Source organism: Lepisma saccharinum, chromosome 18 (genome assembly GCF_977018435.1).
Source record: "Lepisma saccharinum chromosome 18, izLepSacc3.1, whole genome shotgun sequence".
Classification (NCBI taxonomy): domain Eukaryota; kingdom Metazoa; phylum Arthropoda; class Insecta; order Zygentoma; family Lepismatidae; genus Lepisma; species Lepisma saccharinum.
In genome coordinates this window covers 65,112,104-65,134,452 of record NC_139246.1, presented here as the reverse complement: position 1 = coordinate 65,134,452, position 22,349 = coordinate 65,112,104, and the positions used below count along the sequence as shown (strand labels likewise).

The 22,349-nt window shown below is 37.0% G+C and overlaps 1 protein-coding gene across 1 annotated transcript in view; it reads left to right on the top strand.

The window, feature by feature from the left end:
* The window catches only part of LOC146002136 (uncharacterized), a 60,912-nt gene extending 40,999 nt beyond the window's left edge, over positions 1-19,913 (top strand). Inside the window, exons 6-8 of the mRNA XM_083139856.1 lie at positions 13,907-13,971; positions 18,527-18,579; positions 19,665-19,913. Of these exons, the coding sequence (XP_082995982.1) occupies positions 13,907-13,971; positions 18,527-18,579; position 19,665 (119 nt within the window). The 3' untranslated portion in view covers positions 19,666-19,913. The remainder of the gene's footprint in view (positions 1-13,906; positions 13,972-18,526; positions 18,580-19,664) is intronic.
* The last annotated feature ends 2,436 nt before the right edge of the window (positions 19,914-22,349 follow it).

The window sequence follows — 22,349 nt, the reverse complement described above, 5'->3', positions numbered from 1 at the left end:
GACCTACGATGAAAATATATGCTAAATAGATGACATATCAACAACAATATTAATGTAATGTTCTCATTATTTCATGGGGAGTTGCGTGGTTTATTCTTTTCCAAATATTTTTCCTTTTATTTATTCGTTGTCCTCTCATATCAGCGACCGAGACCGTCACCACTTAAGTTTTGTCTCTGAGTTATTACTACAAAAATTTTAAATATTATTGAATGTCTTTGTGGACGCCCTCCTGGTAGTCCGCCCCCTCTCGACCCCTCTATAATATTATAACTTCGATATCGAGTCTCATCCACTCTTTGGCTTCTGTTCAATCACTGAGCGATTGAACTTCAATTGGTTGCGTTAGGTTTCTAGAAATTAAATTAATTAACAACTATCTTTGCGAGTAAAATGAGTCATCGAGATAAAAGTAACTAAAGTATAGATATATTTTACATTGGTCTGTCTTTTTGCTAGTTCGGCTCCAGGAATGCTTTTTATTGCGAAATCCAATTTTCCCATTTTCAAGGGTAAGGGGGGGAAATTTTCCTAAATATTGAAATGCACCGTTGCTTCCACCCCACTCATGCGCTAGCCTCTACCTGTCTTTTCCTAAATTCTGCTTTTGTATTAAAAAGAGAAGGCTATGTCCTTCGTTCAGGCCCGTAGCTAGAGGGAGGGCAGGGGGGGCAACTGCCACCCCTGTGAAAAATTCAGAACACATTCCTACCAGGAATTCTCAGTAATCTTTACAATTATATCCTGTATTACTCTAGTAACATAACAAAGACATTTATTGATTTTGTGGTTTATGAAGGTGTGTGGGATTCCGTGTAATGTATCAGGGTGGGGAAAAATTTCCCTTTCAGATTCAGACTTCTGGAAATGTTTTCGCAATTTTCAGTATCTAGAACAGTTGTGACATTTTGAGTAGTCTTGTATTAAAGGTGCCTAATGTATTTGGATGTTTTTCTTGGATGTATTGCTATGAAGTTTGAACTACATATTTTTTTTGTTTCCCAAGTCTACCTTTTGGTAATAGCGATTCATGTGACAGAGAGAGGGAGTGGATATTTGATTTTTGTTACTTAACGTTGCTTTTATGCCACATCTAGCTAATCGTGACAATGAGCGATGACGTGAAATTGATGAAGACACACTCACAAACAGTGCTGCAACTACAGAAGGGGAGGGGGGGTGCAGAGGCATTGGACGGAAGTCCAATCTAGGGGGGGGGGCAAACATTGAAGTAAAGAAACATGACTAGCAGAATCTAAGAATAGCAGGACAAATGGATACTCAAGATGGAATTAGTTTTCAAGTGTTTCTTGCATTTCTCTTCCAGACGGTTAAAGTCACTTGCAGGGGACACAGAGGGGCAATTGCCCCCTCGATTTTAAATTTTATGCAAATAAAAGTACATTTCGTAAAATTTTCTTGCCCGCTTCGCTCGCAAACTCAATATCTGCTATTCTTATCAGTGACGTGCGGTTACGTCACACTTGGATAGCAATCAGTGGCGTGCCCAAGGGAGGTTTGTGTGGGTCATAATCCCGCCTCCCCCCTTTAGGGCCCAGTATTCCTAAAAATAGAACGTCAAAGAAAGGAAAGGATTGCAAAATGAGGAAGGACTACTGAAAAGAAGCACACGTTAATCCCACCCACCTTCGAAATAGTAAACATGTTGATTTGATTATTAAGCCAGAGATCCTGGGTTCGAACCCCGACCTGGACATGAGTGTTATTTGAGTTTGTATCTTCATCAATTTTATCGTATCATCTTGACGATTAGTCAAAAGTGTAGGAAAAGCGAAGTAAAACAAACCAAATCAAACAATCAATCAATGATTTGATTTATGCTACTTAGCGTCGCTGACACATTTGGTTAATCGCGAAGATGATACAATACAATTTATGAAGAGACAAACACAAATAACACTCATGTCCAGGTCGGGGTTCGAACCCGGAACTCCTCGTGTCATAGCATGCAGTGATAACCACTCCCCCGCGGCTGGTTGATTACATAAAAGCTAATCGGGACTGTACCTACAGTTTAAAGTGGGATCCGAAGCACTATGTGCCTCCACTGGGTACCGATCAGGGGCCGCTTGTACTCCTCTACGGAGGTCGGCCGACAACAAAGCTCTAACTATTCGGATACGTGAGTATCGGTAAAGCAAACTGCGTATTTACTCAGTGGTATGCAAATTTCAATTAGATTTTTGAAACACCATATTTGTATATGATTAACGTTTTTCCAAAAAAAAAAAAAAAAAAAAAAATTGCATTGCTTGATTTCCCTAATTTCTCCATCTCACGATCTCGTTACTGAAGGATCCGGGCTCGAGCCCTGGCCTGTGCATGAGTGTTCCTTTGTAACCACTTTTCATCCGTTTAATTTAATCAACGTTCATCGTCATGGCAGAAGTTAGGTAAAGTGATGGAAAAGCAACGCCGAAGAAAGGGGGAAAATACAAATAATTTCATCCCCGTGCATCTGCAGGCCACTGTGAAATCAGGAGTCCAGAGTTCTCTGTTTATGATTGTAAATACAGAGAACATAAGTACTGCAAAATAATTTCCCCTGAGTTCTTTAGAGGATTTTCAAAGGAATCAAAGGGAAACCAATCCCCTATCTGTCCTATAGGAGACAGACTGGAGGACCTGAAACCACGGGCTTTCAACCATTGAAGCGGGGTTCGAGGGGGCAAGGGAAGTACAGGCAGAAATCTTCCCTTTGCCTTCGGGCGGTTGTCTATACCTGGAACTGGTAAGGCGGAAGAAGAGCCAGCTAGGGTATCCAGCCTTGCCAGCTGATCACATCGAGGGACGAGAAGCGCGTGGAAAGAAGTGTTGCATATGAACTGAGGCTTCAAGACAATAAATATTGTGATTTGAAAATAATTAGAGACGTGAGATTGATTGATCTATCTCTGCTAGACTAGCTACTTCTCAGTGCACGTCACTGATTCTTATAGTCCAAGTTCAGAGCCATAGCTAGGAGGGCGGGAGTCAGCCCTGGGAACCAAAACGATCTAAATGAAAAAAATGTTAAAGATAATTCCATGGCACCCCGTGAAATTATTTGCGCTCTATTAAATCAATATTGTTTTCAGTTCGCAAATATTTGGATCTAAAAATTTTCCTGCTCGCTTCGATCCCAATATGATTCTTTTCTGTAATGCATTTTAAATTACCCGAGAGAGAAGAAAGGCCAGATATATACTTCAGATTGTTGTTGCTAAAATGCATGAACATTTGAGAGACAATTTGGCAGATGAATTGATCATGTAATGTATTTAAATAATATATATATAATATATATATTAAAGAAACTTTGAATACGTACACAAACATAATTTAGCTTTAACATGTTGCATATGTATTTCTTATTTTACGTCGCTCCATGTTGCATATGTGTAAAATATATGTTACATGAAAGTTATACGTATCATATGTACAAAAAGAATAATGTTCGTCATGCATATTCTGTCTTTCAAAAATACAGTTTAGGTGCTTGTTTTCCATTATTAGCTAATATGAAATTGAACGTGTTGAAAAAATATTTCAAATCGTTTGTTCAAACACAAAATTTTAGCACCAACTTCTGCCCCCTTTGGATGATTTACGTCGATAAAAACGTCTTTTAATGCTACTATTATTACTACCACTACCAGCACTATATTACTATTATTATTATTGCCACATTTGTCCTAGTACTTGACCCCCTCTACAGATAAAAATTTGTGGTTTCGCCTCTGCTCACAAAGAACACTCATGCCCAGGCTCGAACCTGGAACCCCTGGCTTCGTAGTGTGTTATGTAACCATCCCACCATGGAGGTCGGCTAGTGAAAGATGTAGGACAGCTTACTGGCTCAAATTATTATCAAACACAATGAAAATATGATAGGGTTTCACATTTATTATTTCGGTTAGAAAGCGATAAAATTTGTAGTTTGATACGGGTTACACTAAGCATCTTATGGAGAGTAAATATAAATTTCAAATCTTCTCTATGCAAACGCATCAAATATGATAAGCAACATAGGTGTGTGTTATGAAATATAGAAATAAATGACATTTGCAACTGCGAAGCTATCAATGGGAATGCATACATTATTGACAGAAGATGTCATACATCGAAAGAAGAATTAGACGAGCAAATAGTGACTGAGGAAAGTTGCTTGTCTTGATGTCCTGTACACACTGTGAAAGTTGTCTGTGTTATCAGGGGGCACCCTATGAATATAGGTTCAAGATAATGACAAGTAGAAAAAAAGCTGCAATGAAATAAATACGATTGAAAATCTCTCAAATTATATTCTATTTATTTTATTATATTTATAATATTACATTGTGTCTGTAGCAGACGTTGTCTGTTAAAGTACCTCAGGCACAACCTAATTTTTTGACAAATAATTATGTCAACTCTTCTGCTATGAAGTGGATTCTCCTAATTTTATTCATATATCTTAAGCCATTCTGTCACTGGCAGAAATCAGTATCAGCGTAAAAAAAATGATATTTGGGGTTTGTACGCTTCTGCTCAAAAAGTGGTGGCGATAAGAGGCCACCTCGTGCCGCGGAAATGGGGTAAGGCGAAGTAGGCCCATAATATCGTTCGGTTTCGTACCATAGTCATTAAGGAAGTCATACTTTAGAGCATGCTTATAATAGTAAGGAGCCTTGTATTCAAGAGGTCCCGAGTTCGATATCAGGCTGAGGCATATAGTGGTTCAGATCCCACTTTAAACTGTAGGTCCAGCCCCAATTAAGCTATCTGTGTATAAAGTGAACTCAAAACAAGAACTCAATCTCTTAGTAAAGAATGAGATGTCTCAAACCTCTATTGGCAAGCATACATATTTAATAGAATCTTTGATTTTTTTTAATTTTTCCTCTATTTTATTCAGACTTCACAAGACTCTGGAAAAGTATTGGCCGGTATTGATTATTAAATTCTAACCAGTACTTTCCAATACTGGCTCAGCCCCAATTTACATACAGTTAGATTTAATACACATTTCAGATTCCCAAAGGTATGGAAGTAATCTCTTGCAGCTGTACAGTTCTGGACTTTTTCAGTTTGTTGTGAGACATTTCAAGCAATTTATCTCATGATATGATCTGTATGGCCCAGTTGTTCCAGTTTTTGCTCTCCCCTGTCCTTATCACATTCTTCGATCAGTAAGTTTTTCCAGTGACAGTGTAATATCAACATTATTTACAAAGATATTAAATAACGCCAGGGTTCATTCACAATTAAGAATTCATTTTTGAGATCTAACAGACTTTAACTTTTTTACCTTTTACCCCCAAGGAAGACTTATTGTCAGAGAAAAATAAATGAAGATGAGGTACTTATTTGTAATCCCATTGTAGTAATTGTATACGTATACAGTAATATATGTCATTAGGTAATGCTGTAATGGAAGTGAAATGGAATAAGGGAAAAATGTTTAAGGGCGAAATGGACTAAGCGAGCGTGAAAAGTTTAAGGCAGAATAGAATAAGCGCGGAAGGTTTAAGGGTGAAATGCAATAAGCGTGAAAGGTTAAAGGGCGAAATGGAATATGGGCGAAAGGTTTAAGGGCTAAATGGAATAAGCGCGAAATGGAATAAGGGCAAAAGGTTTCTCGTAGAGCTGAGATATGGTTGGAGAAAATATGGCGAAACGACTTGTTTCTGTTTGTCTTGTGTAGTATCGGTGGTGTGTATGTATGTCTCTTGTGTTGTATATTTGTGTAGTAGTTGTGCTGTCTAGTATGTTTGTTTTGTCTTGCGTAGTAGTTGTGCTATCTAATCTGTTTGTGTTTGTCTTGTGTAGTAATTGTGGTGTGTAGTTTGTTTATGTTTATGTTTATATTGTGTAGCAGTTGTGGTGTGTTTGTGTTTATATTGTGTTATAGTTGTGATGTGTTTGTGTGTGTCTTGTGTAGTAGTTGTGCTGTCTAATGTGTTTGTGTTCGTCTTCTGTAGTAATTGTGCTGTCTAATGTGTTTGTGTTTGTCTTGTGTAGTAGTTCCTCCATTCATATTGGGGGTTGGGCGTAGAGCTGACAACTCTGCACTTTAAAAAAAATGTCAAGAAACAGCAATATAAGGCCATGGATGTTCCCAAGGTAAAATATTCCGGAGGTAAAATAGTACCCCGTTCGGATCTCTGGGTGGGGACTACTTTGGGAGGTCCCTGGACTAAGGATAAGATCTACGTTAGGAATAAGGATATTAAATTAGGCACCTGGAATGTTCTGAGCCTTTACCGGCCTGGGGCATTTCAGTGTACTGTTAATGAGATAGTTAAGTATAAATTAGATGTAGTAGCTGTCCAGGAAGTTAGGTGGCCAGGAGAAGGGAATTGTAAAACTAAAAATTATACTTTTTTCTATGGTGGTACTGAAAATCATAAATTTGGAACAGGCTTTTTCATAAATAATAGAATTATCTCGGCTCTTAAAACAGTAGAATTTATTAATGATAGGATATCATATGCAGTTTTACAGGGTAGGTGGTGTAAAATTATTTTAATAAACATACATGCACCAACGGTCTTTGATAAATTTTCTCAGTATGATATGAAAATTCTGTTAGGTTACTGTAATGCACAGATTGGCAAAGAAGAGACATTTAAACCAACGATTGGTAAAGAAAGTCTTCATGAATTAAGTAATGATAATGGTATAAGATTGATTACTTTTGCAACCTCAAAGAATTTAATTGTGAAAAGTACCACTTTCAAACATAAAGATATCCATAAATATACCTGGTCTTCTCCAGATGGTAAAACTCATAATCAGATAGATCATATTCTCATTGATAAGAGAAGGCATACTAGTATAATTGACGTTCGTACACATAGAGGTGCTGACTGTGCCAGTGACCATTATTTAGTAATTGCTAAATTAAGAGAAAGACTCTGTGATAAATCATAAGCAACAAAATCTAAAAGTTCTAAAATTTGATACAGGAAAGTTTACTGATGAAAGAATTAAGAAAGGTTACCAATTTAAACTGTCAAATAGATTTGATGTTTTGCAGGATTTAATCAGGCTAAACTTAGGTGGTTAAATAACTCTGATGATACAAATCTAAACAATTATAATAGAATAAAGCGAGAAGTTAACCGCACGTTTACAAGTAAAAAAAATAGATTACTTGAAAAGCAAAATTAACGAAATTGAAACAAACAGCAAAAATAAAAATATCAGAGATTTATATTAAGGTGTAAATGAGTTTAGAAAGGAGTGGCAACCTAAAGTAAACTTGATAAAAGATAAAGACGGTGATTTTCTAGCTGACCCAAGCGATATTCTAAATAGATGGAAGAACTACTTTAATGACCTTTTAAATGTTCATGTAGGAGATAAATCAGAAGTAAATGAAGTTCACACAGCAGAACCTTTAGTTCCAGAACCTAACTTGACTGAAGTTAAAGATGCTATGAAAAGGCTAAAGAATAACAAAGCACCTGGCATTGATTTAATACCAGCTGAGTTAATTAAATATGGTGGAAATTCATTAATATGTCAAATTCATAAATTAATTTGTTTAATTTGGAATAAAGAAGAAATCCCTCAACAGTGGAAAGAATCCATAATTGTTCCTGTGTTTAAAAAAGGTGATAAAATGAACTGCAATAATTACTTTGGAATTTCTCAACTCTCAACAACATATAAAATATTATCTAACATTCATTTAACAATACTAACCTCATATGCTAATGATATTATAGGTGATTATCAATGTGGATTTAAACGTAACAGATCAACTACAGATCAAATTTTTCACATCAGACAGACACTTGAAAAAAAGTGGGAATATAATCAAAATGTCCATCAGCTATTCATTGATTTCAAAAAAGCATATGATTCGGTCAAGAGAGATAAATTTTATAATATATTAGTAGAGTTTGGAATACCTAAGAAGCTTGTTAGTATGATAAAAATATGCACCAGTGAAACAGAAAGTAAAATTCGTATGGGTATTAATATGTCTGACAAATTTACAATTCATGATGGGTTAAAACAAGGAGATGCATTATCTCCATTGCTCTTTAATTTTGCCTTAGAATATGCTGTTAGGAAGGTAAAAGAAACTAAAGAAGGACTAAAATTAAACGGTGTGACTCAGTTGTTAGCATATGCAGATGATGTAGACTTACTGGGGGATGATGTGAATACAATTAAGAATAATGCTAAAATATTTTTCAAAACTGCTAAAGAGATAGGTTTGGAAGTGAACAAAGAGAAAACTAAATATATGCTTACAGGCCGAAAACAAGGGTTAGGTAATAATCAAAATCTAATTATTGATAACAACTCGTTTGAACCAGTTTAATTCAACTACTTAGGATTAATATTAACAAATGAAAATTATATTAAAGAGGAAATAAAAAGTAGGCTTAATTCAGGAAATGCATGTTACTTCTCTCTTCATAAACTTTTGTCTTCTCGTTTAATATCTAAGAAACTAAAAGTTAAAATATACAAAACAGTAATTTTGCCTGTAGTATTATATGGATGTGAAACTTGGTCCCTTACATTGAAAGATGAACATAAATTGAGAGTATTTGAAAATAAGATCCTTAGGAAAATCTTTGGACCTAAAAGGGATGAGGAGACAGGTGAGTGGAGAAGGTTACATAATTTAGAACTACATAATTTGTATTCATGTCCAGATATTATTAGAATAATTAAATCAAGAAGACTTAGGTGGGCAGGCCATGTGGCACGAATGGGAGAGGAAAGAGGAGTTTACAGGATTCTTGTTGGGAAACCTGATGGTAAGAGACCTGTAGGAAGGCCAAGACGATGATGGAGGGACAACGTTGAGATGGACCAAAGGGAAATCGGTAGAGATGGAAAACAGTATATAGATCTTGCTCAAGATAGGGAAAGATGCAAGGGCTGTGTTGCAGCAGCCATGAACCTTCGGGTTTAAGAAGGCTAGAGAGTTAGTTAGTTAGTTTTAGTTAGTCATTAAGGAAGTATTTTTTTTTTCATAATGTAAGGAGGATACAACATTTCCCTCTATAAAACTTGATATGAAATATTAATGATTGATGACACTGTAATGCAAGAAGTCATTGATCAATCAAGGGATTCCTATTTGTTTGTCGGGTGTCAAACACATGTATTTCGACAACACAATATTTTGCAAAGTGGTTAACGTAACCAGAAGGCAAACATTGTCTGTAGTGATGAAAGAGTCTTTCATTTGAAGCAAATAGAATTCGTGGTGGAGTATAAGGGACCCATGTTTTAATGTTTTAGCAAGTAGGCCTACAAAAAAATGTATTACAAATTTTTACACAATTCATCAAAGTGTAGATAATATGTAACCATTATTATTTAATTAATTCGATTTTTCTTGCAAAACACAAGACAATTGTGTTGTTGGATAATCGTTAGATATCCTTTGTGCGTAAAAATCTTGCATACTGGAAACTAGAGGGTAACGTTATGAAGCACGATTTATAAAGGACTTTCTTAATCAGTTCTGCAGAGAAGCCAAAAGCTGTTGGTACATATTAATCGTCTATTAACATTTTTGACCTGTAAATATAACGTAGATACAGTCCAGATTAACCTATTTATGTTAAACTTTATTCTTTGGTAGTCCGAAAAGTCATTATCGAAATATTGTTATTTGATGTTGCTCGAAATTGTTTTTTCTTTGAGGTTTCAAGATATCATCCCTTTCCTGTCACTTATCACTTTTGAAGGAGGGGGGCAAGTGCCCCTCTGTACCCTGCTATATGTGCCAATGCAACACAATATATTAAAAATTTGCCCCCTCTAGGATTGACTTCGGCCCCCCTACTAAGAATTCCTGGCTAGGGGCCTGTGACCGACGACATGACGCAACGTGGGACAGCCGGCTGATTTCTCCTTGAACCTAAGCGCCTGTGGGCATCGTTTTGCCGCTTCTCCTGTCCAGAAATGTATAGGGAAGCCTTGATTCAATCCTTTCAGCACTTACGTCTAAGGAGGGGTCCGTTTTTGCCGAAAGGTGGCATGTCAGTGTTGCCAACCACATTTCGCTTACCGCAGCAGCGATCGCAAACCCCTTAGAAATTCACTGTTTCTATATATAAATTATACTTAATATTCCGTGTTGAATACCTTCATTCAATCACAATCAGCATAAGTTCATTATATTATAGTATTAATAATATGTTTAGACGTAGTTCAGTTTATTGATGGGAACCAGGTACCTGGATATTGTATGGGAGATGTGTGTGTTATTTGATTGATAAATTGGGGCATTTGTGTGCAGTGAAACAGTGTATTGGTGGGTGATAGTTAATGAATGTAACGGTGACATGACAGCAAAGTGATGGATAGAAGACTGGAGATTTTGTTCGTCGTGTGAGTGTTTGCGTCGAGAAGTCCCTAGATGGCAGCTCCGGACAGTAAAGAAATCTTCGGGATCCCTGCAAGCGACAGCCCCAGGGCCGTATCATGGACAGAAGAATGGCCATTGGGCACTCTTTAGATTCGGTGGTCACACCAAAGGAGGGGATGATGCCAAAAGATGTTGCAACCCCGAAAGCGAAGGTGACCCGACGAAGAGCAATGAGATAGGGGGAGTCGACAGTGGATTTAGAACCGTTACGGGACACAGAAGTGAGTTACGGGTGTTAATGTAGAAATCAGACGAATAAAGTTGACTTCGAACTGTGATGTGATGGGAGAAGTAAGTCGAGCAGTAAGATCCCTGAGTATGTGCTTTAGTTCGACTGTGATGCCATACTACCGTGAAAGGGCGGGTTGACCATAGTTGTATTGTCGGCACGCAGACTTCCTGCCGCATGCCGTCGGGACTCGACCCAAGGACCCCATCGTGACTCTGCGCACGGACCAGTGCTGGACGGAGGACGCACGCATCGCGTGGACAAGGTAGGATTGTGGCCACCATCCCACGACAGTGATTAGTGAATTATGATAGCGCGCAACACTATTTTGGGCCCAGGGGGGAATATATGCTTGGGATACGTTCATGGCCGTAGGCAGGAAAATATTTCGGGGGGGGGGGCTTCACTCATAATTGTTCCCATGCGCATCGCAAGAAATTTGAATAATAGAAATAATAACAATAATAATTATTAACTAATAATAATAATAATTAAAATTTTATAAAAAATAACTAATTGATACAAACATATTATTATTATTATTTTTACGTTTCATGCAGTGTGTACTGAAATGCACAGTTATTATATTTTGTTATTAAGTTTTAGGTACCACCTCAACAAAAAGTTTTAAAAGTAAGAGATAAATTTTAGTCATAAAGTTTATATTGTTTGACCATTCACATAAAACTTAATTTGTGGAAGTTTGAAAACTGTATTGTAACCTCAATTTTTCGATCTAACGCTATTTTTCTTTGGTTATTCTGTTCGAATACTAACTAACTGGACATTATTTTCGTTATTAACAATAAAACTAACAAACGTTCTGCTATTTTGTAACTTGAAATAAAAGATGTCAATTCGGGGCGAGGGGGGGGGGGTTCTATGGACCAGTTCGATCCCACTTTCCGACGCTCATATTATTCCTATATTTACCAAACAACATTATATACAAAGGCTGTCGCAGAGAAGGTGAGACAGATGTTTTCCTGGCTTGGCAACACTTCCTATGGTTTCGGCACTAGACACGTCGTGTAGGATGACTCATTCTGATTCCGTAGCAAGTTCTCACATGTTGCGAAACCACGTTAGTGAGCAGCTGTGTTGATTTACGTAGAACGTGTTTCGTTTACCCCTCCAGGTTTTTGTGTATAACATTGCTTTTCGCGATGAGTATTCAAGATGAACAGCGACATGCCATAAAATTTTGTTGGCGTTTAGGTAAAAGTGCTGCGGAAACATGTGCAATGTTTCAACAGCCATATGCCGATTAAGACAGACTGAGTAGAGCCACAGTGTACCGATGGCACAAGCTGTTCGAACATGGGCGCGAATCAGGTGCTTTGCTTCCCCATCCTGGACAAAGACCGACCGTGATTAACGAGACGCTAGTGAATACTGTTGCAGCAATTATTCGTGATGATAGGCATATGTCCTTGAGAGCGCTAAGTGCACATTTGGGCATATCGATGCTCCGCATGGATACCGCATTTTCTTACAGCAGAACAGATGCAGCAACGTGTGGATGTTTGCACCCAGTGGAAGAGACGTATGGAAGATGAACCCCTCATTCTGGATCGAACCATAACTGCCGATGAAACATGGATCCATTCCTTTGACCCGCGTACAAAACAAGAAGTGCCACAGTCGCCTCGCAAGAAGAAAATGCGGCAACAGAAGAGCGCAGGTAAGGTGATGCTAATCGCATTTTGGGATCGAAGAGGCATGGTGTACCAACACATTGTCCCTCCCTGGCAAACGGTGAATGCAGAGTATTACCAAAGAGTCATTGAGACTTTGCGCCAGCACGTAGCAAAAAAGAGGCCGCATTTGAAGAACTCCTTCATATTGCTCCACGATAACGCACGCCCGCATACCGCGCGGGCTTTTCAGGATTACGCGACGAAGAGAAAAATATAAATTTTCCCGCATCCAGCATACAGCGCGGACCTTGCACCCTGCGACTTTTGGCTATTTCCACTTTTAAAGGCCGCTTTACGTGGTCGTCACTTCATGACGAACAAAGAAGTGATCACCGCAGCGCAAGTTTTCTTCAGTTCGCTACCTGACGACGAATTTTCAAAGACATTCACAAAGTGGCGGGAGCGTATGGACGCTTGCTTAGCTGTCAATGGTGCCTATTTTGAAAAAGATGTACGTCTACACGATATGGCTGATTCTGAATAAAAATTTTGTGGTTTGTAATATTTTTGTTTCATTTTAATGATTCTTGGAGGGATCCATGTACATGCTTGCCTTTAACTGCTACGCAGTCACGACTTTTTGACCTATTGCGGTCATTTTGGTCTCAATCGGCAGCTAATGAACCATATTTTCACCCTCGTACATTTGCTAGCCAATGCAGGTCGCTGTTTTCCTATACAGGAATTAGTCTCACCTTCTCTGCGACAGCCTATGTACAACCACTACACACTATACAAGTAGCCTATGTGCTTTTTGGGACCGCATATAGGTTAAATGTATATACTAAATCGACCGCTGGGTGAAGGGTAGTAAATGTAATGCGCCACGAAGCTGGATATCCTAGGTTTGAACTCTTATAAAGGGGGTTTTAAACCCTTATCGAACAGGTAATTTAAAAGTTGGAACTGGAATTTTGGGACAATCACAAGGGAACTTTCAGTCTGATACAGGAACAGCACTGGAAAGAGGACAACAGAAGTGAAAATGAAGGGGTCGCGGGTGGGCTGCGATTCTTAGAATTAAACCCGTTTCGCTCAAATTTAAGAATTCAAAATGTTTGAAAATTCTAGCTCGATCATTTCAGAATTGTCTCGCTGTTGTATTTTTGTGAAACTGCATATAAGTTCTTGAAAATGTTTCAAATTTTGGTTTATAAACTTAAAATTCATCCAATATGCCAGAAGGTTTGGGGTGGTTTGAACCCTAAAAACACCCCCTCTAAATACGGCCATGGATACGTTACCCAACGTACGTAGCTGTGTGTGTCTGATAGTAGCTTGCCTTATGTGTGTGTGTGTGTGTGTGTGTGTGTATCTGTGTTGTCTCTATAATATATGTAGAAAGTCGACGTTCTTTGATTTCTTACGATGCATCACTCTCTTCTAGTGCAGAGGTCGTGGGCAATGGCTGGCGACTTGGTGAGGTAGACGAGCGTATCAAAATTTGTTTCAACTCTGGCAATTTTTCGCTTAAGAATCCATGTTCTACCGTCTACCGAACTACAGCCGCCGCCGTGCATCACACTTTCACAGTGTAAAATCTTCAGACGGAAAATCTATTTGCTCTGTTGTTTCTTCTTTTTGCAGACGAAAAGGAGATGTGTGACAGAGCCTTCAAAATTTTCGATTGCGTCCGTGAGAAGATTAACGAGGTAAGGACATCAGTGTTAATGAATATCATAATGGCATCAAAGAATCAGACATCGTTCGTGTACGTATATGAAGCAGTGGAAAAACCAATAATTTAGTAAACAGGTGAAAGGGGTGACCTTACACGTAGTAGACCCAATTGTCATCCTCACTTCCAGGTAGTACACCCTGGACTGCATTTTGCAGACTAACGAGGCTCTGTTGTCTTGACCTGCGACAAGTGTGTGTGTGTGTGTGTTGTCCTGTGTTTTATCCTTGTGTGCTGAGTGTCCCTTTACAGCCTCAGCTTTTGACCAAAGTAAGAATATTTTAGTCGGACATTACCGTTTACTTTTATGTTAGTTATAATTTAGTTATGATAAGGGGCTGGACCCCGTACAGTGTGATGGGTGCAAAATGGCCTACAGTGCAGACGCACCCAAAACTTTTAATTCATTGAATTAATCAAGAATGTAGTAATTTTTTTTTTGTAAGGGGAGTACCAATACTGCACTTACGATACCAGTATTATATCTTACTATCATCCACTTATCGAAGCAAAGGAAAAGGGTTATCATGAACTATATCATGTTAACCAATTCATATAAATTTTAAAAGTGGTTTACCAATGGATTATTTACAATAATAGAATCGTCACATTTCTATCGACAATGTAATAGTTATGTACTCGTATCAGAGTTCTGTATGGCTCGTAGTCGTTCGAGGCTCCCATCCTCGAGTGTGCTACTCTAGAGCGTATGCTTTCGAATGCTATTTTAATGTGACTATAATCGTAGACAAAGATCGTATCGTATGTAAAATGTCTGCCTTGGTAGTTTCAGCCCAGAACCATTTAATTAATTTTCATATATCACTGTGTATTGGTAAGATAGACTAAACTATATTTGAACATTAAGAGGATGACTATGTTTACTTAGGTTTCAATTTCACTACATCTTACACTTCACGATCCAATTTTGTGGGTCCACTAGCACAGACAAATTACGGTTATACGCAGTGGCGGCGATTACGTTCCAAAACTGCAAGGTGGCAAAACTGGGGGGTGGGGGGCAAGGACAGTTTATTTTCCCTTGGTAGATAAGGTTGACCATAGTGCAAACGCCAATGTGGTAAAAAGTGGGAGACAACTGCACCCCTCGCCCCCCCTAATCTCCGCCAATGTTTATACGTGTATTACTTGGCTTCGAGTGTATGCCGTTCGTTATGTCTGTTCGAGCGTAGAAGCTCTCTATTCCGTACGCTATCTAGCGTCGTCCGTGTGAACTATTTGGCGCTCGAAGTAAAATCCTCTCCTTGCAGCACTCTATTATGTATGTTAGAGTTTGATATCGCCTAATGGGCTTATTACGGTAGTTAGCTGACTGCTCATGCGTAGGTAATACGTTGTGATGTATATGTTACCTAATTTTTCCGATGTAGACCACATCTTTAATACCTCTTGAATTAATCGGAAAATTCCATAAGCATAAACAAATACCGTGCCACATAAATACACCAACCATGAGTCGTCATACCGATTCCATTATCCAATTTTTAAAACTGTTTTGTTATCTTCTTATTCACCCTAACGTCTTCCTAACGCTTCAAACAAGTCACATATCAGTAGAACTCGCCACTTTTTATAATACAAAGTACCATATGGTAGATCTTTATATCGCACCTGCGGATGACGTCTGGAACTTAGTACGCTGACCCTTTGGTTATGCACCATAAGTCTTTCTCTGTTATGTTCTGTAACCTGAAGACTTCGCTGGATGAAGTCGTTTCCTGATGAACCATACTATCCAACTTGAGTCATCTTCCACTTGACTAACCACCCTTACACGAAACCATCTTGCATGCTCTTTTTCTTTAGCTTTACTGATTGATTGATTTAAAATTTTTGGGTGCGTTGGCACGTGTGGCCATTTTGCACCCTTCAGCGCATACGGGGAAATATTCAATTATCCAAAATTATTACTTAAAAGTTTAAAACAAAGGGAGAGTAAGTAGCCCCTTGAGAAAGGGTAAAAGTGCCAGATTGTAAAGGGACCTGCACAAGACAAATTAAAAAGGAAGAATCAACTGAAACCTTACTCACAGGTAGTGAAATGGACCAGCCCTTCGTACAAAGCTAACAACAGAGTGACAAACAGTTGGGAAGATGATAATTATCACAGGTTGTTTGTGTCCTGTTTACCTCGAATAATATTACCACAATAATAGATTATCAATTTTATTTATTGGAAGGTGGACCTATAAGTACTTCTCTTGCTAACTCTTTATCAATGGGCAATCTCAAATCAGTTAATCCCGTAAAAAATAAAAATGAGAAAACCCTGGATTTATTGTTGACAAATATAACGATAGCATGACCCTTATTAGAAATTTACGCCCATTACTTGAGGAAGACCATCACCATCCATCACTACTTATCCAGGTCTTTGTAAACAAAAATGTTACTTGTGTTAAATCAAATCCAGTTGATGTATAAAATTATGCAAGGGCAGATTTCTACAATATGTACAAACACTTGGAAAATGAAATATGGGATAACTTTTGCAAGGTCATTAATGGTATTCCGTATTATAGAAATACTGTATATGTACCGAAAAGATAAATATGTAAAGAACGTTCTTATCCATGTTGGTTCACGTCAGATATAATAAAAAAAAATTAAAAGAAAAAGAAACACACAGAAAAAAGATGAAATATTCAGATTATTATCAAACTAAATTTGTTGAATTACGTAAAAAACTAAAAAACATGATAAATATAGCATATAAAACATAGAATGTATCAGAAATAGAGAAAAATTTAATAAGCAACACGAAACCTTTTTGGAATTTTATAAGAAACAAGAAACAAACAAATAGGAAACTAGCTCATATGATATGTAAGGGTAATAGATTTGAAACGAACATATTAAATAATAATGGTTTCGCTGAATATTTTCAAACAGTATATGCTTCCAATCCTTCAACATATAACATCTTTGAATCCTCTGACATGATAGTATCTCAGTCGTTGGTGGTAGATTCTATCACTAACGCAGAATACAATGAAGCCATAAAGAAACTGAAATCCTCCAAAACTAGTGGTTCCGACCAATTGCCAACATACATATTCGAAGGTTGTGCCGAATTATTATGTACCCCTTTGTGTTATATTTACAATATTATTCTAAAGATGCACATTATTCCTGATCTTTGGAAAATCAGTAAAATTTGTAGTTTTAAAAAGGGGGAAATCCATGCGAAATCACAAATTATCGACCTACTTCATCAATCATAGCTCCTTCAAAAATATTTGAATATATATTATATGACAGGATATATAACCACATTACACCTTACATATCAATAGATCAACATGGATTTTGTCCTGGGAAATCAACTTCAACTAATCTGGTCAAATTCGCACAGACTATATTCGATTCCCTTAATGATAGGAATTATGTTGATGCAATGTATTCAAATGTATTATTATGTATGTCAGGGTATCACTTTATAAAACTAATGATGGGAAAAGTCGAGGCAAATAATTTGATAGAAAAATTACCTTTCTATGAGAAATAATAAGGGTACTGGATGAATTCAGACACACTTGTTGAACAACTCTCAAACTTTTTTTTGGTTATTAACTTTGACCAGGTTTTGTCCAAAATATATCTTAAGTCCACCTGCAACCAAAATAAATTACACCTGGTACGATCATATATCATGTTAAAGGCTACATTTCCAATCACTTTTATTTGAATACTTAGTTCAAGGTTTCTCTACAAAATGTATTTCTCAAATAAAAAATATTTTTCACCTTAATTGTATTTTTTTAAAAAAGAAATATTTTAAAATTAACAGAAAATACCTACAGAAAATTTGCTGATATTGAATAGAATGCAAGGAAAATTAAAAAAGATCAAGTATATTTTAGTAGCTTAGTACTAAACCGATGTATGCCAACCAACGTTGCTGATTTTTTCAATATGGTGTACTTTCCCGGAGGGAAAAATCCTTCCAATTACAGGTAATCCAGTAATATGTCTATCTTACCTAATTTCCCCTATGCTCATCACACCTATAATTACTGAACAAGTTACCGACATGTCCGGTGACCATACACCTCTTAATAATAATCTTCTCCTACACCTAAATAATAACGGCCTGCCCGATGGCACAGTGGTAGCGTCGTCGTATTGTAATCATGAGGTACCGGGTTCGAAACCCAGTGGAGGCACAAGTAGTTCGGATCCCACTTTAAACTGTAGGTCCAGTCCCGATTAGCCTTACTGTGCATAAAATGGGCTTAAAAAACAATATATGTAATCAAGGGGTCCCGAGTTCAATACCCGGTGGAGGCTTATAGTGGTTCAGATCCCACTTTAAACTGTAGGTCCAGTCCCAATTAGCCTTACTGTGCATAAAGTAGACCTAAAACACCAAATCAACCAACCTAAATAATGCCATAGTACGGCTCGTCATACCAATTCCACAATATTAAGCATGTGCACATATTTTCTCCTGTGTTTCGTTACTCCCTCCATGTCTCTATCCGTGTCTTGTTTCTTCATATTCACAGGTGTGTATTCTGGAAGGAGAAGAAGATGAAGATGAAGAGGAGAATGCAAAATAGTAAGTTATTTAGTAGAACTGAATTTATATAATTTTTAGTGTCCCATTTGATGGATATTAAAGAACATTCACCAGATCACAAAAATGAATGCACGTATTGATGAGTCGATTTACAATTACTGCAGAACAGTAGCTAGAAATTCCTGTGCCAGCGGGTAGAAAATAAATCAGCGTCCACAGAATGAAATCCACTCCCAACCGAACCTAACACTGTCCGCCGCAAAGTTACTATTTTCCTTATTAACATTTAATAGCAACTAACTTTCCGAGAGAGTAGCGAATTCGCTTCATAAATAATATTAAGTTTGTTACAACTGCGTGCATATCATTTCAACAAAACCTCCTTGCTCTTAACTTTATAAGCCCTTTTGAACTACTGCTACGAAAGTTAGAATTCGATATTTGACCTTTTCCTCTCCCTCTCTCTCTCCCCTATGGGGCAATTTGTAATACACTGCAATTATTACAGTTAATATAAATAGTATACTACTCTGACTAAAACATAATAAAATTGTGCATAGACTTCTATGTTTTAAAAATAGAACATTCATAAATTATAATTATCATATTATTGATTACATCAACAATTATTGCCTGTATTCTCCAGTTCTTCATATTCATTTATCAAAATGCTGGACAAACGTGTCAGTATTGGCCGTTTCTGACTTGTTAAATGCCTGTATATCACATCATTATTAACAAATCATATATAATAATTGCGTTTTAAGTAATACGCATAAACTTTTTCTACGAGTCGTACTTATAGGAACTTTTTGTCGCGAGCAGAGCGAAGGAGAAAATTTTCGCCAAATTGTTTCATTGCAATGCAAATACTTTCACAGTACACCATGTCCTTAACTGTTTACATGTATTGTTTTTGCAACTACAAACTTGACAAATCAAAACCCCAAATGAGGATTATCTGCTGAAATAAAGGCAATAGAGATATGAAAACTAAGGTCAAGAAACTAACTGCATTATAACTTAGATGCCACATATCCATCAATAAGAGAAATTATTATAAACACAAAATTGGGAATATGTTTTCCTCGTGCACGACTCTATAAATTCTTATTTCATTACAGGTTACGAAATCGACTTACGCTGAAATCCGAACGTCCCAGGAAGCTTCTTAATACTTTGTAACGCTTAGGTCGTAGTTAGAAGATTCACGTCTTAGCTATGCATTAATTCAATATAATTATCACACTTTCCTGCTCAAGAGTATGACTAATTTATCACTGGTTCAATTTTAAATATTATTTTGTAGAAAATGAGTTCAGAAGTCAATAAACATTTTAAAAGTAACAAATACATTCTTTACTAGTATTAGTTTCATCCTCTTACATAATAGGAATATGTTAACTATGGTTAAGCACAGCAGATAATAAAATTATTTTAAATAAAAATGTAATTTAAACTGAGATAAAAAATATATAGACACACGTTGTTTCTATTACTTCAACTCAGAACATCTGTTGTGATTGCATTCTGTATATTTCTCTCATCGTCTAAAGTGACGTTGCTAGAGTGATAGTAGTTGCCAATACCCTGTTTCTGCTCTCCTTAGGCCCCTTTTTTTTATAAAATATATTTCCACTATTAATATATAATGTTATCATTATAACAAATCATGAATTTTGACATAATTTTTAAATTTCTGGGAAAAATTTCTGAATTTGGAAAGTACGACACACCCAACAGCAAGTTCGAATCTCAATGATAACATGAAATTCCTTCTTACGTTCTCTTTCTTTTTTAAAATAAAAACTTGTTTTATGTATATCTACATTTTATCAATTTAGTTTCTAAACACAAAGGTTGTACTTTACGCTTATGCAAGGTAACGCACTCAGTGGCTATTGCTCCCTAATACCAATTGATCAGCAACTTCATTCCAATCAACCAGGAGGATTGATTTAATACCGACCTAGCATTCTTTGAATGCTTGAGAGAGTAACGGCTGACGAAGGAGGTTATTGCTTGCTTCCGGCTTGCTACTTTTCTCTAATCAGGGGAACCTGTTACGATTATCATTTTAATATTTGTTGATATTGAAATTGTAGAAGAAACAAATGAACGAAGTAAAACACATGGGTTTTAGCTAGTATAAGTGAGTGTTGCTGTTAAGACTGAGAACGGAGAAAATATGGTTGGTATAAATTCAGGCGTGGGAACGTGAATTCATGCATAGAGCCCAGCACACATATTTCTGCCGTGTGATGCGCGTCACAACTCAAGAAGCAGTGTTGCTAATGGAGCAGATAGAAAAATCGCTGCAGTGCGTCGATGCACAGCTGTTACGTACAACAAGGAAATTAGAGAATTCAGGTCTATCTAACGTTGAGTTTTAAACGTCATGCATTATACCAGGACTAGGATTAATATGTACTAACAAGTGGCTTTCTATGTAGCTACATACCTATGGACTAAAAATTCGCAAAATATGGATTAACACATACGTAAAATTACCAAAAATGCTGCAAAGCAGACTTCTTCATAGTGATTCCTTATTTGAGTGATTTCAAACAAAATAAAGACTTTATTATTTTCCATTGCATTAATGCACTGGTGGCGCTCTAACTGTTCACTACCAAAACCCGTTTACACTGGTACGGAACTCAGACCCGTAGCCAGGAATTCTTTGTAGGGGAGCGAAGTCAATCCTAGAGGGGGCAAAGTTTGAATATATTGTGTCGCATTGGCAGATATAGCATGGTACACAGAGGCACTTTTCTCCCCTCCCCAAAATATATAAGTATCAGAAAAGGGATGATATCTTGAAACTGCAACGAACAAAAAAAAACTTCCAGCAACATCAAATAGCAATATTTCAAGATTGCTAAACAATATAAAGTTTAACATGAATAGGCTAATAGGGGCTGTATGTAATTGATATTTACAGGTCGATAATGTTAATAGGCGAATCAATATGTACTACCAACAGCTTTGGGCCTCTCTGCAACTGATTAAGGGAGCCCTCTATAAATCGTGCTTGATAATGTTTCCCTCTAGTTTCCAGTATGCAAGATTTTTTACGCACAAAGGAATCTAACGAGAATCCAACAACACCATTGTGTCGTGTTATGCAAGAAAAATCAAATTAATTAAATAATAATGGTTACATATTATCTACACTTTAATGAATTGTGTAAAAATTTGTAGTACTTTTTTTGTACTTCCTAAAACATTAAAACATGGGTCCTTAGTCCACCACGGACTCTATTTCCTTCAAAGGGAAGACTCTTGCATCACTACAGACAATGTTTGACTACTGGTTACGTTAACCATTTTGTAAAATAGTGTGTAAATTGTATTATATTATAGTTGAAATACATGTTTTGACACCTCACAAACAAATAGGAATCCTTTGATTGATCAATGACTTCTTGGATTACAGTGTCATCATTAATATTTCATATTAAATTTCATAGAAAGAAATTGTTTTAATAGGGCCCAATAACTTACGGAGCGCCATGGTTTAACATTTTTTTTCATATAGATCGTTTGGCTCCCAGGGCCGACTCCCGCCGCCCCATAGCTTTGGCTCTGAACTTGGACTTTAAGAATAGAAGAAATTGCGAGCGAAACGAGCAAGAAAATTTTACGAAATGTATTTTTATTTGTATAAATTTTGAAATCGATAGGGGGCAATTGACCCTCTGTGCCCCTTGCAAGTGCCCTTGACCGTCTGGAAGAAATATGCAAGGAACACGTAAAAACTAATTGCATCATGGGTATCCAATTGTCCTGCTATTCTTAGATTCTCC